Here is a 22,356-nt window from a genome sequence, read left to right on the forward strand (position 1 = left end):
GGAATGGATACATGAGAATAGCGAGGAAGATAAAGAAACCTCCAAATCCACTCAACTTGTCCTGGTGTCCTGTGCTGAAGGGGAAACTGGAGAACTTTTTGGAGTGGGAAGGAAAATAAAGAATTCCTCTAAAATAGGAAATTGACTCAGTACCAATTACAGAATAATTGTGTAGTTTCTACCAGCAGTGGGGATACCACAAACATGTCTCTTCCCCTTCCGCAGGCAAGGTCCCACTTACATATAATATCATATCCAGTATGGCGTAGATCAACAGAGCCCCATTTGCTCAGCAGGTTCTATCAGCCACATGTAGAAGAAGGTCATGTATGAGACTTGAGATCTTAGGCAACATCCTATGGAGGTCAGGGCTCTGTGCTTTATTCTGTGCCGAGCCTGCTACATAGTAGCATCATTCTCCACTGGTTTTTCTTTGATGTCTGGTATTATATTAGGTATAACAGAGCAGAATGCAAAAAAAAAAAAAAAAAAACAAAAAAACCCAAAAATACAAAAAACCAAAAACCAAAAAACAGCCACCCCCGCTGCTGAAAATGATAAACTTATGGGGGAGGCAAAGTGTAAATATGAGAAACAAGGCACAGCCAGCCACATTAAAGCATATATAAATGAGTGTGCACACAGGAAACCCAACATGAGTTTCACAGAATGGGTACAAATTGGCACTTGGTGGTGCCAGGCCAAAATTGGCTGCAAGGAATGACAACAAAAAAGGCTATATTCATGACCAAATTCTATTAGTCAAGGAAAATATAAATAACACTGTGTGAATGGCCATGATAGCGAAGATCAGGAATTTCCTTGTTCAAATGCAAGCGGTGGCTGGCATCATTTGGGATAGGCTAAGAAGTTCCTCTACCATAAAATACACTCTTATAACATCTCCTTTCTTTCACCTCGCAGGCCTGCCAACCACATTATAATCCTAATTCTACCCTAACTGTGGGCTCCTCTTGGGACAGATGTGTAGATATTAGATATGAATGATATCTGTGGGAAGCTACCTCTGGTCATACAGCGCTGAACAATGTTCAACAGCTGTGTGAAGCGGAGCACTATCTTCTCGAACTCAAGAGACCCCACACAGGGATTCACTTCCAGCAAGGGACACACAGAACTCACTTCCTAGGATACCTCAGAGGTGTCACAATGCGAAGTAGCAGGGTGAAGCAACATCCTGATCACAGGCACCAGAAGCTGCTCTGTCCCTCGCCAGAAGCTGTTCCGTTGCTATTGATGGTATAATTCTTAGCAAGGCAACTTGGTTTTCCAGCAAGGAGGAAAAGCCAGTAGGGAATCATCTGCACTGAGCTCAGATAATTTAATTTGAACTAAAAATACTTGGAAAGCTAATGAGATTGAAGGCAGACTAGCACTCTGGAAATTATTTCCCAGCATTCAAACAGCCGGGTTTCTACAGCCATCCCCTCCAAGGGGCCTCATTCCACACTACACTGGAATCATCGGGCACGAATGCTTTCGTCACCCGAGTTCCCACAACCTACTCTCTCCACTTTTATCCACGCACATTTCTGAATGAATGGTGTATCTTATGTGTGAGAAAAAACAAAAAACAATTGTGCTGAATGACAGTTCTCGCTAGTAAGCCAGGTTCTGGCACCTCCTGCACTGTGCCAGGGTTTCCAGCCCAGAATTCAACATGCCAAAGAAAGGGGAACAGAGAAAAACAAGCCCAGCTTGCAGATGGCTTTTCTCACACAGCTCGTTGGCTTTCCCTCACTTCCAGAGAGCAACAAAAAAACCAAGACTATCCTGGTCACGAGGACTGCTATCCAGTGGACCATCCAGAATAGGCTAATGTATTAAATGAGCTCCTAACAGGGGGACAGGGTGGGTACAGCAGGAGGGACAGGAAAACACCAGGGGAGGGGGAGGCTGAAACAGACCCTCCATTCTACTTCAAAAAATAGTGCCTCAGATTCCCTTGGTCAGTCCATTACATGGCATGGTTTGCCAAATCAGGGGGTTAAACACTTTATATTATCATTATGGGACTATCTACTTTAAACAAAAATTAAGTCAGTCCTTTAAATATAGATGTGTACTCAGCAAACAGTTTAATTTAGGGACTTCTAAGTGATAATCTTCCTGCTGTATACAGGAAGTCACCACTAAAGCAGATAGAACTGGCATACACCTCAGCTGCCCCTTTGATTGGGAAAGACTTCTCTATGCTCCAGGGATCTTAGGCTGTTCCACCGGGTATGGGGTTAGAACTCAATGGTACTGTTGCAGAAGTTAGGGGTCACAACCTATGCCCCAAGCCAGATCCAGCCACACTTCCTCAATAAGCCAATAAAAAGGCCAAATTTAAAAAGCAGGAAAAGGAGGGTTTTTTTTTTTTTCTTTTTTCTTTTTCAATGTGGCCACATTGGGAAGAGAGACAAAGAGATCCCTTGACTACTCCTCTTTCCGAAGTCTTCTTTGAGGTCCTGAACTGAGATCAAAGTTTAAATAGCTGTCCTGGTGAAGGTGTAGTCCCACCCACTATTGACCCACCCTTGTCTGGGCTTCAGTCCCTCCCTGTAAGATGACCTGACAAGTCGTTGGAATTGTGTGAAATCTCTCTTGCTCTCAGGGAAACAAGTTCCCCATCTTGCTGGTTATCACTACCTTGTCACAGCAGGATTCTTGGGGAAATCCCACTCTCTTGGTTACATTGTTTCAGTGGGGTTGAAATAACCAGACTGAGGCACGGTGTATCTTTATTTTCATTTCTAGCAACCTTAGCACGTACAAGGGTGTATGTTTGATTCCTATCACGCGCACACACACACACACACACACACACGTGAGCAAGTCAGCACACATGTATGCACATGTACACACACAGTTAGATTGGTCCACACAGTAAAAAATCCGCAGGAGCAGTAGCCTTAGTCACCTGGAGACCGTTGTCTGCAAGGAGAGTCACATTATTAGATAGTCGAAGGAAATACCTTTTCAAAACATCTTTCTAAAATTAGTTTCTCTTTGTGGTTTAAGCTCACTCCCAGCCTCTGCCTCATATCCCACGAATCAGAACCTCATGGCCACAGCAGCCTCAGTCACTCTGGTCCCTAGGGGTAACCAGGATGGGAGCTGGCCCAGCAGCCCAGGCTGGCTCTGCCGCCGTTGCTGCCTGGCCCTGATGATCTCTGCACTCTGCCCCAGCTGCTTCCTCAACACCTGCAACACTCCTTCACCATTTGAAAGGAATTCCTCAGCAGCAGGCACAAGCTAAAGTAAGCAGACCAGAGTAAAACAGCAGATGGTTCCAATTTATTATATAGCCCGTTGTTTAGTCTTAAAAAAAAAAAAAGAACCTTTATAGTCTTTCGATTTCTTTACAAAGACCACCCCAGGGCCTCAAGGTATCCTTGTTTTTCATTCTGTGAGATCAGAGGTTAACTCTCAACAATATACTCCCTCCTCCACCGCTTCATGTAAGCAAGTTTTCTTGATTCAACCTAGCCCCTAGCCTTCCCTAACGCCTCTCTTTGACTTCCCTCTCATCTTCCCTTAAAGATAGTTTGCCTCTCTCCACTGCTTTGCTTCCTGGAGTTTGTTACCTCTATCCAACTACAGTTTAAAAATATTCATTGGTGGGACCAGCAAAATGGCTTAGTAGCTGCGGTGCCTGCTGCCAAGGCTGAGGACTCTAGGTTCAATCCCCGGGTTGGCAGTAGGGAGGATTGAGTGCTTCATGTTGCCCTGTGATGACAGGCTTCTATGTGTGCACCCAAAATAAAAACAATTGAATTTTTAAAAACAATATTAAGTGGAGAATTCCAGGAGTAAACAATACATAAGATGGGTAGCTTCTGTTACAACGTACTGATCAACTTTAATATTAGTTACTGTTGGTCACCTATAAGTTATACTCGGACATGGTATGTTATTTGCGAGAATAAACATAGTTTATGCCAATACTGTCCATTTCAGGCACTCAGTAGGGGTCTTTTAGTGTATCCCCTAAAGAGGACTGCTATGAAAAGACCAGACAGTCATACAAGCAACTCATTCATACAAAGATTTTTTTCAAAACAATATACTTATTCAATAGGCAATTAGATATGTGGTAAATAAGATTGACCACTAAAACTTAGGAAATCTGCGGGTTTTCAAAAGAAAAAAATTGAAAAAACTGAACGTAACGCTGTAAGATTTCAATATGAAGTCTTTAAATAATTAAAAGAACACACCAATATGTTACCTGATAGTAGATTCCCAAAGGGGTTTACCCATCTATTTTCCAAAGCTTTAAAAACATGAATTACTGTTTTACAGTCCCACCTGTGTAACTTACTCCTTTCCATCATTTCCTTGAGCCAAAGGTGTACGTAATTCATGCAATGTGATTAAACTAATCTGATTTTTGTTTAAAGTTATATTTTAAAACCGTGATTTTGAAAACACAGCCTGCTTTGAAGGTGGATTCTTAGTCATAAGCACACATTCCTTATATATAAGTGAAGGCTATGGTGCTTTGACCAGCACCTGAGTCTACACTGTACCAACCATTTGGCTCACTGCATACTATTTCCTATATGATTCAGGAAGCAAAGACATCAACTGTGGCGAGAGTGGACTAGATTACAGAACCGCCTAATCCACCAGCCACCTGCACTGTGAATGAAGAGCAATGGAAACTAAAGATTTCCCAGTCCTAGACTCCGTCTTACCTAATATCCATCAGTATATACTGCACATCTCCTAGATGTCTACTAGCCATCTCCAACACAACATGCCTAAATCCAGACTCGGTTCCCCCCCCCCCCCCCCGCACTGGATTTTAATATGGATCTGAAATCTTTGATGCCCGTCAACCACTTCAACCTACCTACCCATAAACAAACCCCCAGATCTTACAGATGTCAGCCCTGAAAGCCATGATGAGGACTGATCTAAGAAATCAAAACCTATGGTGCAAACAGAGGCCAGAATGAGGCTCCAGTTTCAACCTGATCCTAGTGTGAGTGTCCATCCTTCACTACCAACTGTCCCTGCAGGTAGGCCCTGCCTCATGGGACAGTAGGAACATAAAAATTCAGGATAAGGCACTTAGTAATAGCTAGGATCATTGGTGACTAATAGCCACTCTAGTGGGACATAAAATGCTGCAGGCCTGGTTAGGGTATTACCTGCCAGATATAGTGGTGCCTAAGGCAATGGGTACATAGTAGATGGGTTAAAACCTATGAGAGATGGGAACATCAGAGAACCTTTTTCAAGGAAACTAGTATTTAATATTAAGCTATATGGGAGGGACAGGAGGTAGACGGGCCATGGTGTGGTTATGGATTGGATAACCAGTTGAAGCAGCAAACATGATGTTACAAGGCCCAGAGACAGTCAGGCACTTTGATGGTACTGATGTCCACTGAGTTGGTTGGATACTACATCTTAATGGTGACTATTGACCAGAAATACAGGTCAACAATATGGCCACAAGGTTAAGCAACTCAAACTCTAAGGCAATAAGAGGGGAAGTGACAATACAGAACAAAACCCTCACACAGTAGGTTTTCTAAGGTCAAGGGTATTGTTTTCCACAACAGCATTCTGTGTATAATAGTGTCCTATATATTTAAAAGAAAAAGCTTTTCTCATATTGAGACCTATTCCTAAACGCTCCCTTCATTTTTCACTGCGTTAGACTCTAGCTTCTAATTTCTGGTGTCCAGAAATTTATAATCCAATGTTGTGTGCGATTAGAGCAGGAGTTCTCAACCTGTGGGTTTCGACCTCTTCAGGGAGGGAGTTAAAGGACCTTTTACAACGGTCACCTAAGGCCATTAGAAAACAAAGGTAATTTACATTATGATTCACAACAGTAGCACAATTACAGTTATGAAGTATCGACAAACATAATTTTCTGGTTGGGGGTCATCACAACACGAGGGAACTGAATTGAATGGCTGCAGTGTTAGAAAGGTTGAGAACCACTGGACTAGAGAAACAGCTCAGTGGCCAAGTATGGGCAAAGCTGGAGCAACTTTCCCATCCAGCCCAGAAGTGAAATGGTCCAAGGCACTCTAATCACCAAAGCCTGTCCTTGGTTGCCCATGTAAAGAGTTAATTTTACTACTGGGGAAATGGGAATGTGTGATATTTTGGATGACTCTGACCAGTCACCCAAACTTGATTAGAATACTTTATGAACTCTATAAGGGTACAATGAACTCTGACATTAAAAACAAACAAACAAACAAAAAAAAAAACCCTCGAATTAGTTGAGTGAATTTTAACTATCATTCCTGTTGGATGAAGAATCATTCACCCAAGAAAAGCAATTAACATATTTCTGTCAGTTACAAATGAATTTTAACTGCTATGTGGAGTTTGCTCTATATGAGAAAGGCTTTTGCTTTTCTTTTTTTTTTTTTTCTTTCTCTACAGGACACTCTTATACATAGAATATTGTTATGGAGAACAATTCCCTTGACCTTCAACTGCAAACAAAGCCCTAGTTTCTAATTTGGAACGAGGTTTTTAGAAGATTAAAGGCACCAGGTTACCGTTCTGGTGAATGTTAACAATCTTGCTCTTCATTAACCAGAATATAAATGGGCAATATGCATTTAGTGATACTAACTCTACCACTGGCAAGATGCTTTGGGATATCACAAGTGTTGATTGTTCTGAACCATCAAACAACCAGGGTTTGGTTGTATGTAAGGCAACATGTTTCTAAACGCATAGATTCAGCTGCGTGTGTGTACACACGTGTTCAAGTGCATGCCAAATCTGGCAGTCAATGCCAATAGTTTTCCTCAGTCGCTCTCCAATTTATTTCTTGAGGCCCCATTCAAGGGTCTCTTATGAACCCACAGCTCACTGATTTGGCTAGACTGGCTGACTAATAAGCTCCAAAGATCCTCCTGTCTCTACTGCCCCAACTGCAGACTGTATGTATGTGACCCTGCTCAGCTTTTTACACAAATGCTGGGGATACGAACTGAGGCCATCAGACTTGCAAAGCAAGCACTCTCACCAATGAGGCATCTCCACCCATCCCATATTTAGCTTCTCAAATGAAGGGAGGCAATACCTACATGATGAGACAGAAATAATGTACCATACTGCTCCACTGGAAGTATTTCAGCAAAGTATCAGTAGATAACCTTGACTTACCATGAGGTTACATTCTGATAAACTGACTGTTGAAAATACCATCAGCTAAGTAAATTCATTTCTCCTAACTTAGAATAGCATAGCCTAGCAGCAGTGTATACTGTAGACTATGGATTGGTTATCCCCATGGTCTCATTGCTGACAGAAAGCTATGGATTGCGGCTACCTAGCTTTAAAAAAGAATGGACTGCATTTTGACAGCTAAGGAGAAGAATGAAATGTGTAGTACGGTGTCCACTGAACCATTTTTTGTCATTGTGAAGTTGAAAGATCTTAAGCATTGGAGGCTGTCTGCACTCCTCCCCAGTTATCATGTTTACCACAATGCAACATTTTCACGCCCTGGGTACATTCTGGCAGTCCAGGATTTGACCCTGCTCTTCTCTTCCTGAGAGGACACCTAGAGCCACTTTCAGTCCTGTGGGATTGGGCAGGAAGCAGAGCTCTCTGATCCCAGTGCATTGAGGGCACAAAGAGATGGGGCTTGGGACTCACTCTCAGGAGCAAAGGACTGAAAGGGCAGCTAAGATCTCCTTTTGGGGACAGGGAACTTGGCACATAGCTTGGGCTATACACATCACTGGTAAATGTGAATGTAGCTGCCATGTGCGAGCCCTTTCTATCAATCAGACTAATCTCTCTTTTCACTTATGGTAATGATGACATATCTGGTTACTTGGACTGCAAAACCACTCTGAGGAGAAAGCACTTTTCCAGTCATTGATCCTCCCTAGCTAGAAGCTCTTGGGAGACATTCCAAGGAAGATAAACAGGCAAACAGCTCGTGTTAGAGTGCTAAGATCTAAGTCTTTATGCCACAGACATGGGAACATCAATGCAAGAGCCTGCAGAGATGAACAGGAAGTGGAGTCCAGGGTGTCAAAAACTCCACTTCTGAAAAGGACCAGGTTAAAATCACTGCTAGGCAAAGCTTGGAGACAGGACTTTGGTCAGGGAACTTCTCATCCCACTCTTGACTCCTTCCCCTTAGCAAACAAAAGAAACACCTAACCAACTTCAAACGCCAGCAGACTATACAGATTCTTACCCTCTGATGTTCAGATAAAGCCCAGGTACACAGAGAAGCAGAGATCTTTATGGCTATTGAGCACATCCCGAGTCCTCTCTAATCCCATCACTGGGCTCCTTGCTGACTCCAGATGTTCCTCCTCCTGCACCCATTGTCTCTCCAAAGCAAAGTGCCCACACTGCTATATCCTGCAGCTTGCAGGGGAATTCACCAACAGAAGCAACTGTTATACAGCCCATGCAAACATTGGCCTATCACGCTTTCCCTGGCCCTTGTTGCACCTTCTAAGCTGTTTCTATCCACAAAAGCAACTGACAATACAATAGATAGGACAAAGTTAGAACAAGTTGATAATAAAAATGTAGGGGGGTGGGGAGATGAGCCAGTAAAGTGCTAGCCATGTAAGAACAAGAACTTGAGTGTGAATCTCAGCACCCATGTGAAAAGTTGGGCACAAGGCAAGTCTATGATGCCAGCATTGAGTAAGCATAAAAAGGATGATCTGCCCCGGGCTTGTTTAGCTAGCCAGTCCAACCAAATCTGTGAACTCTAAGTTCAAAGAGAGACCTTGTCTCTGAAGTGTCGTGGAGAGTGAAAGACAGCAGATGTCAACTTCTGCTCTGTACAGTGCAAGTGTACCATGTGTGTGCACAAGCACACTCACATACACACACAAAGTAAGAAAATTTAAAGCAATAGTAGTTCATTAACATTCTCTAAGGACAATATCCTTTATTTCCAAAGACAAGTCAAATCGATCACCATGCTTCAAAAATAAGTAAATAAATAAATCTGCCTAAGACTTGCCTATATCTGGATCAATGTTTTCCCAGGTCCTGCGCTTCTGTCATGAATGTCAAGCAAGGAAAAGCATCAGCGAGCAGAGCCTCTCGGGATTCCTGGACGTTGTTCTCATGACACGTTAGCCTACACTTTAAGGCCCTCCTTTAAATTCCATCAGTGCTCACAGTTACAGCTACTAATGCCTCTGTTTAGAAAACACTTCTCCACTTGGCACTTACTGTCCAGCAAGCACGCTAGTGAACTGTGTCATTACTGGTACCACTACAGCTGAAAGAGCTCCCACTGATCACAGACTGCAGGACGATGAACAGTGGGCTATGTCACCAGTCTTTGTGGTGGGGATGGGCTACACATACTTGTCATCACTTCTTTATAACACAAAATGCTCAGCACAGAAAGGTAACATTTCACAGGTTTCCCTAATTGGGAAGTGGCAGGGCTATCTATGATTCCAGGGGCCACAGCTTTACAAACATATGATTTTAGAGAGACAACACATGAACCCCTGGGGATGCCAGTAAGGGTGTCCAAAAATCAGAGACCGCTCATAACCATTGAACATATTATCCTGACCCCCATATGTCCTCATTGCTAGCTGAGGACATTTAATGCCAAATAAGAAAAACATCCACCTTTTGCTACTTGGGGAACTAGAAGGCTTGAAGGCAGCTTTATCAGCACCAGACATTTTTCTCCACAGTAATTACACACAGGTCCAGAAAGCATTTTCTTAGTGTCTCGGGGGCCCCGAATGAGATGCTGTCTAACTCATCCAGGGGAGATATGGGGAGAAGGAGAGGGACAGAGAGGGAGGGAGGGAGAGAGGGAGGGAGGGGAGGAGGGAGGGAGGGAGGGAGAGGTAGAGAAGGGCAAGGGAAGGAAGGAGACTGAAAGAAAGAGAGAGGGGGGAGGGAAAGAGAAAGGGAGAGAGAGGAAGAGAGGGAGAGAAGGGAAGAGTGGGGGAGGAAGAGAGAAAAGGAGAGAGAGAGAGAGAGAGAGAGAGAGAGAGAGAGAGAGAGAGAGAGGAAGAGAGGAAGAGATGGAGAGACAGGGAGAGAGAGAGATTAAGACATACAAAAGGGTGAAAGTTAAAGAATGAATCCCAAATCTGACTTTTAAATGGACCCACTCCATGTTGGGAATGAATCTTCCTGACCAGATTCCAATTCACCCCCCTTTTCCTCCTCACTGGGGTTGTGGGGGGGGGTGGTTAATAACCAGCAAAGGCTTAGCCATCCTCAACCCTCCTGTTCTGCTGTGTCCTCAGCCAAACACTTAATCAGGGTGCTCCCTACCAAGCCTGGAAATAAATTTGATTTTGGTTTAGCCAGGATTAGACTCTGAGCATCAAGAAATTAAAACTAACCTTTATCTAATCTAACAGACCAGCATCCAACTTCCTGGCTACTCTCCACAGGCCCCTCTTGCTAAAGTTATCCTGGAATTCCTCTCTAGCAGTATGAGGTGGGAAAACACAACTCTCCCCATGTCCTGGTCAGAACTCTTAACTCTGTGTTTGCCTCATATAACTAGAGATTGCTCTTTCCAAACAGAACTGCTGACTGTCCATCTGCGAAAGGCACCTTTGCTCCCAGACGCATGACACTCGATCACTCCAGAGGACCTCCAAGTCCCTTGTGGGTAAGCACACAGAGCTGTTGATTTTATATAGAGAAGTAATTCCCTTGCAAGCCTCATTCTATGTTCACTGTGACTGCATCGGGAAATACCAAAGTATTGTACAAAGACCAGTGCAGACAAATTAAGACATGGAACAAAAGTAGCTGATACCCTAAATATATAAAGAATTATTATCATCATCACCACCACCACCACCACCACCCCTACCTCCCCACACACAGTCATACTCACTGCTAAGAAGCTGAAGGCAGCTAAACAGCCACCCTCACAGACCCCAAATAGAACACAAGGGCTCTTCTGTATTCCTTAACCTGATAAGATCCAATAACCAACCACTGTCAATAAAAACCTACTGAGAACAGATTACAATACTCCCCAAACCAAAGTTACAGCTACCAATAAATTCCAATTATTTTAATAGTGTGAGCTACAGAACTGTTGGAGGTAGGCAAGACTCACTGAGGAATTAGAATTTCTCTTCTTTAAATAAATATTTTTAAATGTGCATTTAGTGGGGACATTCCATGATGCAGTTAAAAGTGAGGCGGAAAAAGACGAAAACCTGAATATTAAACAAAGGAAAAAGGGTTCTTACATTTTTGTTTCTTTTTCCTGCAAGCTTCAGGCGTCGGTTTCCTCATCAGGCATGTGGAAAAAAAACAAAACAAAACAACCAAACCAGTTTGGATAAGACAGTGTACCTAAGATAAGCATCCTGGGAAAGAAACAGAAGCACCCGTCATTTGACAGCGTGCTTATCAGGCTTGGTCACAAGCTCATTGCCAAACGGCTTTACCCAAGTAGCAAGGCAGCAGCATTCAGGTCTCTCAGGAGCTGTATCTGGTGTAAACCACTCAAGGAGTATGGAGGTTGGTAATGGGGGAGGGGACGGCATTGTAAGTCACTGAAGGAAAGGCAGAGTCTGGCTTTCCACACTCAGAATCTACCTCACTTCTATCAGCCCTGAACCATCAATCAAGGTATGGCCATTTTCAAATCACTCTCAGCCAGGGTTCCTGCCACATGATACTTTCAAGCATTCCTTTTAAGGGAAAAATAAACTCAAATATTCTGAAGATATCCAAAACTAATTAGTTTTAATGGCACAATTGTCTCTGGTTATAAAAAAAAATGGTACAATTTAAAAGATTAGCTAAAGGATAAGCACTGGACACTGGACCATTGTCTGCCTTGTGCTGCCCTTGGGATACAACCTCCGTGGGTTTGCCAATACTTTCTCTTCCTCACAGCTTATCCATCACATCCACACCAACAACATACATACATGCACAGAGGTACATGTGTTCATGTGTGTCTGTGCAAGTGTATGTGTGTGTGTATGTGTGTGTGTGTGTGCCTGTGTGCCTGTGTGTGCATGCTTGTGTGTTGCTTGTCTGTGTGTGTGTGTGCATGAAAGATAAAAATAGATTCAGAGTGTACTGTCTGGTTTTGTGTGTCAACTTGACACAAGCTGGAGTTATCACAGAGAAAGGAGCCTCCCTTGAGGAAATGCCTCCATGAGATCCAGCTGTAAGGCATTTTCTCAATTAGTGATCACAGATGGGAGGGCCCATTGTGGGTGATGCCATCCCTGGGCTGGTAGTCCTGGTTTCTATAAGAAAGCAAGCTGAGCAAGCCAGGGGAAGCAAGCCAGTAAGTAACATCCCTCCATGGCCTCTGCATCAGCTCCTGCTTCCTGACCTGCTTGAGTTCCAGTCCCGACTTCCTTTGGTGATGAACAGCAGTATGGAAATGTAAGCCAAATAAACCCTTTCCTCCCCAACTTACTTTTCTTGGTCATGAATACAAACTCGGACTAAGACACAGAACAATATTCAAAACTCTTAAGAGAAATCCAGTCTTTCCCAAGGTTTAAGAAGCCCTAGGTGATATAATAGAAACCAATTTTGTGGTCTTCTTGTGCTTTTTGTAGTCCTCCAAAGGTTCTTTGCTCCAAGCACCATGTGTGGCCTCATCTCCTTCCACCCTCCTTTGCTCCGTGGGCCCATCACCTTGACACCCCTTAAACTCACCAGGCAGACCCTGGCCTCTGAAAAAAGTGTCTCTGTTTTTTGTTTCTCTGCTTCATACTCCTTTAAGATCTTAGTCACGGACTCCAGTAAAGAGGTCATCCCTGATCATGCTAATGAAACCCTCCCTCTCCTCCTTTCTTGCATTCTTTCTTTCTAGAACATATCCCTGGGTAAGCATTGGCTTGTGTGTGCTGTGTATCTCCCATCAGAATGTCAGGTCCATTAAAACAAAGACTCCATCCATTCACATTTGCTGTGTGCACAGACCTAAGATAGAATCTGGCATACAATATTTATTGGAAAATGAGTGAGGAAGAGACAGTGAGCCACAGACATAATGACCAAACAAAATTTCATCAAGTGCATTATTTTCACCAAAATAGGAAAGTTGTCATCCATCTCATCTGTCACACTAAACAAGTGGAATTCCATCCAAATAGGCAACCTTGAAGTCTGTCAATGCCCTGCTCCCTTACCTATTGAATAGAGGCTAAAAACCAAGTGATTGGTTTTGCTTAGGATGGGCTGGGAAAGAGCTCATGGTGTCCCTAAGGAGGCACACACACACACACACACACACACACACACACACACGGGTTATATAATAAGTATTCAGAACAGAAACGAGCAGAGCTAGCTTGGAGAGGCCACGAGGGGTAGTGGAGGAAAACAAAGAGGCCAAGGAAACCCGGGAAGATCATAAAACTCACAGGAAGGCAGTGCTAAGCCATCATTCCCACGTTCCCCTACCAGCCAAGCAGGGATGCTGTTGCTTTCCTAACTGCAGGGCACTCTCCTTCCACATTGGCATCCTTCCCCTTGATAACTACTCTAGTACATTTCCTAAGTCCAGGTGAGGGAAACTGGCATACACATGCCGTGAGGCTTTGTAAACATTTCTATTCGCCATTCATCAAACACAGGAACTTTTGGGCTCTCACCCATTTGTCTTACCAGGCATCCAAACACTCATAAAATCTGATGACCAGGGATCTGCCTTACAACACGCTGCCAAGCCCAGCACTTCCCAACCAACCAAGCTTTTACTGCAAAGTCAATGGGCCAAGCCTACAGCTTTCTTTATGAATCAATAGTGGCTAATTTGGGTTGCTTTTTTTTCCTAAGGGGCTTTCGTTCTCCAGGCTTTAACATCATTGCTGACTTAAGCAGTATCTTGGATTTGCACAGATACACCCTTAGTCACTCATTATGATAATGCAAGCCTTCCAAAAAAAATTCCTCTTCCTCCTATGTAATAACTTCAGCTGTTCTTAGTCAGCAAGGGATAAAGGACATTCATAGGAAAGACAGAGAAGCTCTGTGGTCTGCGTAATATTTGTTCTGCTCATATAACTTGCTTGTGCAATCCACATAACTTTTCTTTAGAGAACGAGGGAGCACTATTGGGAGTTTGGTTCAATAAGGGAAGGGACGGTTCAAAAAAGAAAGAAACGCAATACGTATGAGATGTATCATGGCATCTCCTCATGAAAATAACCTATATCCTTCAAGTGTGGAATTTTATGTGTTTATCATTTACATATTCATAGTCTTGTCCAGTTCTATAATTTTGCCAACCCAAACTCCTCTCCTAGGGTGTAAGTCATACATTCCACATAATCCTGCTTCCCTAGGTTGAGCTCATCGACAGATTAATGTTGCCCTGAGTGCCGAGGGCAGAGTAGGCCAGCCAGTTGCCTTCTCACCTAGGAGGAAGTCTTCCTTGTGAGTGGCACTAGGGAAAACACCATTATTCACTAAAGGCTTTATGTCCTAAGTATCACACTATAGTGTCCTCTACTCCAGGAAAGGCTGCCCATTCAGACACCTGGCCTCTCAGGTCTTGTATCAACAGGCCCTTTTGTTAAGATTAAAATGTCTTGGGTAGGAGTTAAAAGCTTAAAGCTCACACTGAGTCCAGAGATCTTATATATTCTCTCTCTCTCTCTTTCTCTCTCTCTCTCTCTCTCTCCCTCTCCCTCTCCCTCTCTTTCTCCCTCACCCTCTCCCCTCTCTCTCCCCCTCTTCTTCTCCCTCCTTCTCCTCCCTCTGTGTCCTCCCCAGCCCCCATCTCTGAGACCTCAACTATCACCAGCCTAACCTGTTACCAGCCAACCCATCCTTATACCACACTTCCTCTCTTTCCTCTGTTTACTTTGACATCTACCTGGTTCATCTACCACAGACACCATATCTTTGGCTCCATCCACTGCTCTTCCACTGGGTCTGAGTCATGGCCTCACTGTGACAGTTAGTACATCTGGAGCCACACGGAGCCTTAGCTGCCAACCTCACCAGCCTCAGCACCCTCTGCCCCACAGTGATTTGGCCAACTTTAATAGGAACCAGAGTTCTGCCAGCAGGGGCAGGAGGAGTACTAGTTCTGGTGACAGTGCCTCAAATATCAAAGCAGCAGTCCTCAGGTGCCTGGGGTACAGCCAAGGGCTGCAGTTTCTATGTCCTCTGTAAGTGTGGATCATTCCTCTCTTATCTGCATCTGCTTTCAGGCTCTGGAAACTCAATGCCTGGAATTCTTCAGCCTCTGGAAGGCCCTTGAGTCTAATCATATCCATTTCATTGTTATCAAAAACACATATCTGAGCACGGCTTGGGGATTACAATACAAATCAAGTTAAACAGGTTTATTAAATAAAATGCTCCCTTCTAAGAACATGGGATTCAAAGCCAAGCGCTTTAACAGAGCCTATTGAAAGGAAGCCGCAGTGAATGCTGCCACTCTAGAGGAAGCCAGCCTCGGCACACGTCAGGCTCTCCCTTTCCTGGGCTGCTCAGCATTGGTAAGACTTGTCACCTTTTCAGATTGTGTGGGACCATGTGTATGTGTCCAAGTGTGGAAATCAGAGGACAATCTTCAACTTACAGGAGTTAAGTCCTCCATGATGGGTTCTAGAGGCTGAACTCCGGTCATCGGGCTTGAGTGGTAAATACCATTGTCCACTGAGCAATCTCACCAGCCTGATGATGTATGCTGCCCCTCGCCCCAATGTCTCATTTTCTGTATCTGTATCATGACTGCAATAATGTCTCTCATGGGATTTGTTTTTTTTTTCCAATCAGCATGCTAGTTCTCTCGCAGTGCTTAGAAAATGCTAGATACTATAAGTCTCTGAAAGCAAAACTAAAACATAAAACTATTGCAACTGCTACCCGACATCAGAATTATGGGACCCAGGCCCAGACAGGCTCTGTCGTTTTGTGGCCTCTGGGGTGGATTACATATGTTCTCAGTCACTTCTCTCTAGGAGATGTGGAATCCATTTCTTCACTCCTTTAACTTTGGCTGGCCACACACAGCTAGCTGTCTCAAACAAAAATGCTGACCCCGTGCCAACCCTACACTTATGAAATCTGGCAGCAGGGTCAGGGATAGAGCTCAAATGCACAAACCCCTGGATTTGATCCTCAACACTAAACAAACTGGGTATGATGGCACATGTTTATAATTCCAGCATGTGAAGTCAAGAGACTACATAGGAAGAACGAGACTAACCTGGGCTATTCAAGAGCTTATCTCACAACACCCCCTACACCCCACCTCCCAAAAAAAAGAAAGTCGGAAGCTTAGAGCCAGTCCTGCCCCAACAAAAGGAAACAAATCCCAAGCAGCAAATGAAGAAAGCTATATGGAAGAGAAGGGAGCTGCTTTGCCAGCTCTGAGGCAAGCACAACCTGTCGGCCACGGGTGTAAGCCTCTTGCTCTGGTCACAGTCATAAGTAATCCACACGAAGTGCTGCCAAACAGCAATGCCAGGAATCAGACTGCTATTTATAAAAAAGGTTTATTTTACTCATACATGTGTCTACAATTCTATATCTATCTGGATATATGTACAGTATCTCTAAACCAACCTCTGATCCAGGGAGGAAAGCAGTAGGTATCCATACATACATTCAAACATCTGTAGGACAACTACCTATGTCCCAGGACCCAATATTACATCTTGGCATGGCTGTGCTGTTGTTTATGGTCTAGGATCAACACTAAGCAATTTATTACAGTGCCATGTGATTCTTTAAAGGCAGAGGCATACAAAACACAGAGTGTGGGGAAGTCTTTCAAGCTGCTTTGCAATACTGATGTAATTAATCTGTGGTGAAGAGTAAGTATATCCATGAAAATGGCTACATACACATCGCCACACAAAATAATCTGTGCAAGAAACAACTGTCCTCCATGCAAGTCAGTGTCTTAATTGGTCACAATAAAGTGACAGGCGTTCAGATGTTGCACAGCAAGTAAAGGGTACTGACTGTGTTCTACTCGAGTGGACAGAAGGATGCTCTGAAGAGACAGACAGAAACACTCTCATCCTCAGCAGCAAGCAGTCTTTGCAAAGCAGTGATGGAGACTTTCTGCCCATTCATTGTTTAAGTAATGTTAAAAGCGCAAAGAATAAAAATTGATTACTTTAGAAAATCCTTTAAGAAAAACAACAGTTCTTTGGTCTCCAGGGGTTTTAAGGATTACCAGGAAATGGGAAACTTCAAAAACACATTTTGATGTCTTCACATAAGTAGGGAGCCGTCTACCAGACAGGCAGACCAAGCAGACAGCTATTCCTCAAGGATGAGTGAACTTGAGTCAAATCTTGATTCTGATGCATCTCAAGACACTTTCTTTCCCAAGTCTGAATAGGTCTAAGAGCCAAGCAGAATGACAGATTGGGAAATGGGGTTCACTCCCTACTGGCCCCACAAGTTTTTCAGAGACAGTGCTAATTGCTGGCCCAAACTCAAACCAATGAGGAAGACACCAAAGCTCTCCCTTGACAGAAATTCTGCTTTGGCAGGGTTAAATGTAATGCTACTGAAAGTGCGGCCAGTCTGCTCAGTCTGCTTCCTGATTTTTTTTTTTGGGGGGGGGGGAGGGGGGTAACGCTGATGGAGCATCATTTAATTTTTTGAGGCATTTTTAATTTGGTTGATGCTGAAATTCTTCTTTTAACCTCACATTAAAGAAAATAAAAACATTTCTGCAGTCTTTGACAGGGATGGGGAACAGCTAAGAAGACAAATCAGCAATTCATGCTTCTCACATTTTCTCCATGTATTTTTGTTACCACTGCTTTTGTCTGCTTGAACTTGATTGCCTGTTCATAGTTAGTGGCAATTTACTCTCTGCAATCAATTCACAGGATCTAGAAATGCTATGATTCAAACTAAAGAATTACAAATCAGTCAATTTAAACAGGGACACGTTGAGGAATTTCCTGTTTCTTTCCATCTTATTCCTTACACTTGCAAAGCAACCAATGGTGAACATTCAGCCCTAGGTCTCCCACCTTCATAGGTCTGGTAGCCATACTACCACATACTACCACAGCTGTCTCCAGGGTGGTACAGAAAAAAATAATCCCTCCACTGGTCACCACAGAAAAGTTTGCTGCTCTCACTAGGGCGTTGGCATGTTTCATTTCATCTAGAAACTAACAAAAGTCACTCCCTCTCATTCAGTATCAACATTACTGTCAAAGAGCGCCTCTCGTGGCTATAGCCAGAAGACTCCTGAAGAAGGGTTTAGCTCTCAAGTGAACCCCAGTAAGGAGACCTCTTGTTGATTACCCTGGGACAGTGATGGGTCCTTTCAGCGACCTTCCTGGTTCACAAATGCCTGGTGAACAGCAGGCATCTGACCCAGCATTTGACCCCTTGCAGTGACCTCCAGTCTGCCTCCGTGCTCATACGGAATATAAAAGGGAAACCCTGAGTGTTTTATTAACCATGCTTCCAGGTGAGGAGGCTGCATCAGTAACTACCATGCAGGAGAGGGTTGCCTGGCAATGCATCAAAGGAAAAGCAGCATTCAAACAAACAAACAAAACAGGGAAGAGAAGAAACTCTATGCTAAAGACCCAGCGTGAGAAATACAAACAAGTAAGTGTATTTATGGATGTTATAATAAAAAGAATAATTGTCAGAGTCACTATCCGCATAAATTGAACTGCCATTCAGGGTTCATAGGAATGGACCACACACCCCTTCTTGCACTACCAAGTTTGTAAGTAAGTACAGAAGTGAAGATAATCAATCTCATCTATTGGCTATGGCAACTATCTAACCTCCAGCATAAAACGGGCAGTAGATGGGGTATGTATGTATGTATGTGTGTGAGTGTGTGTGTAGGACTAAGTAGAGACAGAAGAACTAGGTCATGGGAATCACAACTGGTTCTAAAGAGGGTAGAAATCTGAATGGACACACCCAGAGGGACAAGAGCAGGAAGTCTGATGAGGACAACAGTGTTGGCAGAAAACGAGATGGTTTCCTTAGGGACAAGAACATCCTACGTAATGTTAATTACCATTTTCCCAGCCAATGCGAGACCACAGAGCACCACTGACCCTTCCATTTGCTCCCAAGCTTTACGAGGATTAATTAATACAGTCAGGCCAAGAAAGAGTAGCTTCCTCCCAGCCTCAGTGTCCCAAACTCTCTGAGCTCTTGCTATGCACTCATTGGCAATGCTTCTGCTAGTCAAGTAAAACCACATCTCTGCGCTGTGTCACACTCTTCCTAGCCCCTTCAACAAAACACCTCCAGTGACAGAGGTAAAGCTGATAGAGAGACTGAACAAAAGGGCCGGTCAAAAGGCCTCTCCAGGAGATAACCGTGAGTGGTTTTCGATTATTAAATGGCCCTAGAATCTCAGCTGAATGCTTCTTGGATGGGTTAGTTATGAAGCATGACTATGGGTTCTAGTTCGGATCTGAGACCTTGTCCTAAATAGAAAATTAGCAAAACTCACCCAGTTTCTCATGCCTCCTCTCTCACTTCCATTTGAAAATTACATCCTCACTCAGCATTTCTGCAGCCTTCCACCTCACTGGGGCGTAAACATGGGGGTTAGGACAAGTCTCTGTTTCCCAAACTCTGGCAGGGAGAGCACAGAGGCATGACACGGGGCACCAAGCAGAGTTATTCCTTCCAGTTCTGTTACTGCCACAGCACCCTAGGGTTTACTGCACCCATCTCTGGATTTTCCTCATTAACAGTCCCTCTGCAAGAGTGGCATCCTCTCATTTTTCCTGATGTTTCTGACATCAACAATGCCTGCTTCCCGCTCATTTTCTTCTCTCTCCTCTGATCTCCCTCTCTTCAGCTGCACTTTTAAGCGGCACGGGTGACCTTTGAGACCTGAGCCACTATACCCAGGCAAGATGTTAAGAGGGACCCCAAAGGATCCAAGCAAGCACATAGACCTTGGAACATCAAGTTTTATAGGTTTCCCGGCACTATTCATATATCACATGGAGGCAGACATCACTAAAACTATATTGCATAGGGGGCGGGGGCGGGGGGGAGACAGACATCCCTAAAACTATTCCTCCCCCCCAAACCGTGGCTTTGGGTACCTTACTGCTCACATATTTGCATAGTGTTTGATGCAGCTTTATTTCATTTCAAAGCGGCTCTCTTAACACTTCAGAGTAAGCCCAGGAATTGCAAATGTGGCCTCAAAGACACAGGAGTCCAAATTCTGGCAGGAAATAAAGTTCCAAACAGCTTTGATGTGCTTCCTCCCCCACCCCCTCCAGGGAGCAGGTCATTCATCTCTACCCAGGAAGGAACCACCTTGCCTGAACCCTAGCAAACGCGGCACACGTGGGAGGCAAGTGAGAGGTTTAGTAACCAGTCCTTTCCGGGTCTCCAGCACCACCACGGTCCCGGCCCCACCAAATTAGTTGCTGAGGCTTAAAGTGTAGCGTTCCGACTGCTACAAGGAATGTAGCCTGTGAATAGAGGAGGAGGGAGAGAAGGGACCGGGGTCCAGACTCTTGGGAATAAAAAGCCTAGGTGGCTGGGGTGAGAGCTGTTTCTTTTCTAAGCCTCTAAGTGAAATATCAAGCCAGTTCAGGTCAGATCCTGAGTAGCACAAGTTAAAACAAGATCCGGAAAATCCATCAATCTTCAGTTGTGAAGCTTCCAGAGGTGGGGTGGGGAAAGACTGGGATTGATGCGGGAAGCCGAGGCACCGAAACCCGAGCTCCGGACCTTAGCAGTTCCTTACCTCGCTCAGCTCGGCTGAGGAGTCGTTGCCATATTTCACCGCAACTCCAGAATTCATGCCTGCACTTTTCAGAGCCGGGCTCGTCCCCAGACCTCGGAGCGTAGGAGCCGGGCTTAGGCTGGATAGCCTGGGCTTGCTCCCCGCCGGCACATTTCAGTCTAGACAGCCATTTTCACCCAGGACAGCAGCGAGGCCAGAAAGGATGGAGAAGCTCGTTACCGTAAGTCAGGCTGGAATCTCACCAGCGAGCCATAGCTGCAGGAGACTGGGCAGAGGGTTGCGCTCGCAGCAACTGCAGCGGCCGAGCCGGCGCCGGGACCCGCCCGCGCGCCCACCGCGGAGTCCCGGAGTGATGCCACCCTCCGCGCCGCCTCGCCCCTCCTATGGTACCACGCAGATCCCCATTACCCGGCAGGCGGGCAGTTCACGCCGGCGCCCAGCAGAGCTAGGGAACCCTCCGGGAGAAGCCCGGGCACCAGTGCGAGGACGATATGTGCCTCCGGTTCCCGGGAGGAAAGAGCTGGAGAGAGCCGGAGCCGAGCAGCACTTCACGCCGAAGTTTCCCCCTTTGAATCGTCTGGAGTTGTAAGTGGTTTCTGATTGAACACAGCTGTCTAGCTGCTGGCTAAGGGCTGCGCGGCGGAGGCGGGGCCAGGAGGAGAAAAGGGTGGGGGGAGGGAGCAGAGGAGACCGTGCCGGGAGAGCAGGCATCCTTCCAGGTCTCTGCTATAGTAATTACAGAACCCAGGTCCAGAAGGGAGAGAAGAAACAGGAAAAGCCACCTGAGTAATCGTGCAGGAAATTGAAAAAAAAACCCTTCCCTGTTAGGAGCCGCTTTCCATGATCCAATAAGGTCAAGGCGAACCTGAACATCGTAAGTCGGCCAGCACTGAGCGGTTCTCACGCTACATTAAGATTTTACAAGAGTGTGGGGCGGTCATTTTCCCTGATTAGTCTAAAGTCAGGCTCCCACTTTACGTGGCTAGGGCAGAGTGCATTCTCTACACGTCCAAGATAAAAACATGCCCTGCCCTTGAAAGATTTAAGGCACTCAAGCGCTCGCTCGTTCCTGTCCTCTCCAACCTCCCTGCCTTCCTTAAAAATACATACCTCACCCAGCTTAGCAGTAAATTCCAGCGCCCAGCAGAGGCATGAGATAGGAGTTCGAGGCTAAACTGGGTTACATAGTAAGAACCAGTCATAAACAAACAAATATTATCTTGGCAGAGCTGGGCTGTTTCTTTCTGGAGATTGTGGAGTATGAATTAGAAACGCTCAAAAAGATTACTATGTCCAGTCAGGCTTTGCTCTATCTCCCTTAGGATGAAACTGTCAGTGTACTTGGTGAATACTCTGGGAAAGAGGGGCTACCTGAAGTCTTTTCTAAATAAAGCTAAAAGTCTTCCAAGCCTGGTGGGTGATCACCCTGGTTTGTACTCAGCTTGAAAGCAAGAAGATCACGTGTTCAAGGCCAGCCTATCCAACTTAATGAGACCCAGTTGCAATAAAATAAAGGGCGAGAAGAGGGCTGGTGTGATAAAGTCCCTATGGATCTGAGATCCTTTAAAAGAGGAGGACTGCATGACTGCTTAAGAAACCTCACCAGTGTCTCCTCACACAATGGGAAGAAAATATCTCCACCTCTAGGCAGACCTTGTCAC

The 22,356-nt window shown here is 44.8% G+C and overlaps 1 protein-coding gene across 2 annotated transcripts in view; it reads right to left on the reverse strand.

Moving 5' to 3' along the window:
* The window catches only part of Mcc (MCC regulator of Wnt signaling pathway), a 387,208-nt gene that overhangs the window by 210,856 nt on the left and 153,996 nt on the right, over nt 1-22,356 (reverse strand). Inside the window, exon 1 of one of the 2 annotated variants that reach the window (XM_021150247.3) lies at nt 20,696-21,326. The exons of the other annotated variant lie outside the window; for it this stretch is intronic. Coding sequence (XP_021005906.1) covers nt 20,696-20,752 — 57 coding nt within the window. The 5' untranslated portion in view covers nt 20,753-21,326. Of the gene's footprint in view, nt 1-20,695; nt 21,327-22,356 lie in introns of those variants that run through there. 2 annotated transcript variants of the gene reach the window in all.

This window comes from Mus caroli, unplaced genomic scaffold (genome assembly GCF_978045245.1).
Source record: "Mus caroli unplaced genomic scaffold, Mus_caroli_1 scaffold_19, whole genome shotgun sequence".
In the NCBI taxonomy this organism is placed as follows: domain Eukaryota; kingdom Metazoa; phylum Chordata; class Mammalia; order Rodentia; family Muridae; genus Mus; species Mus caroli.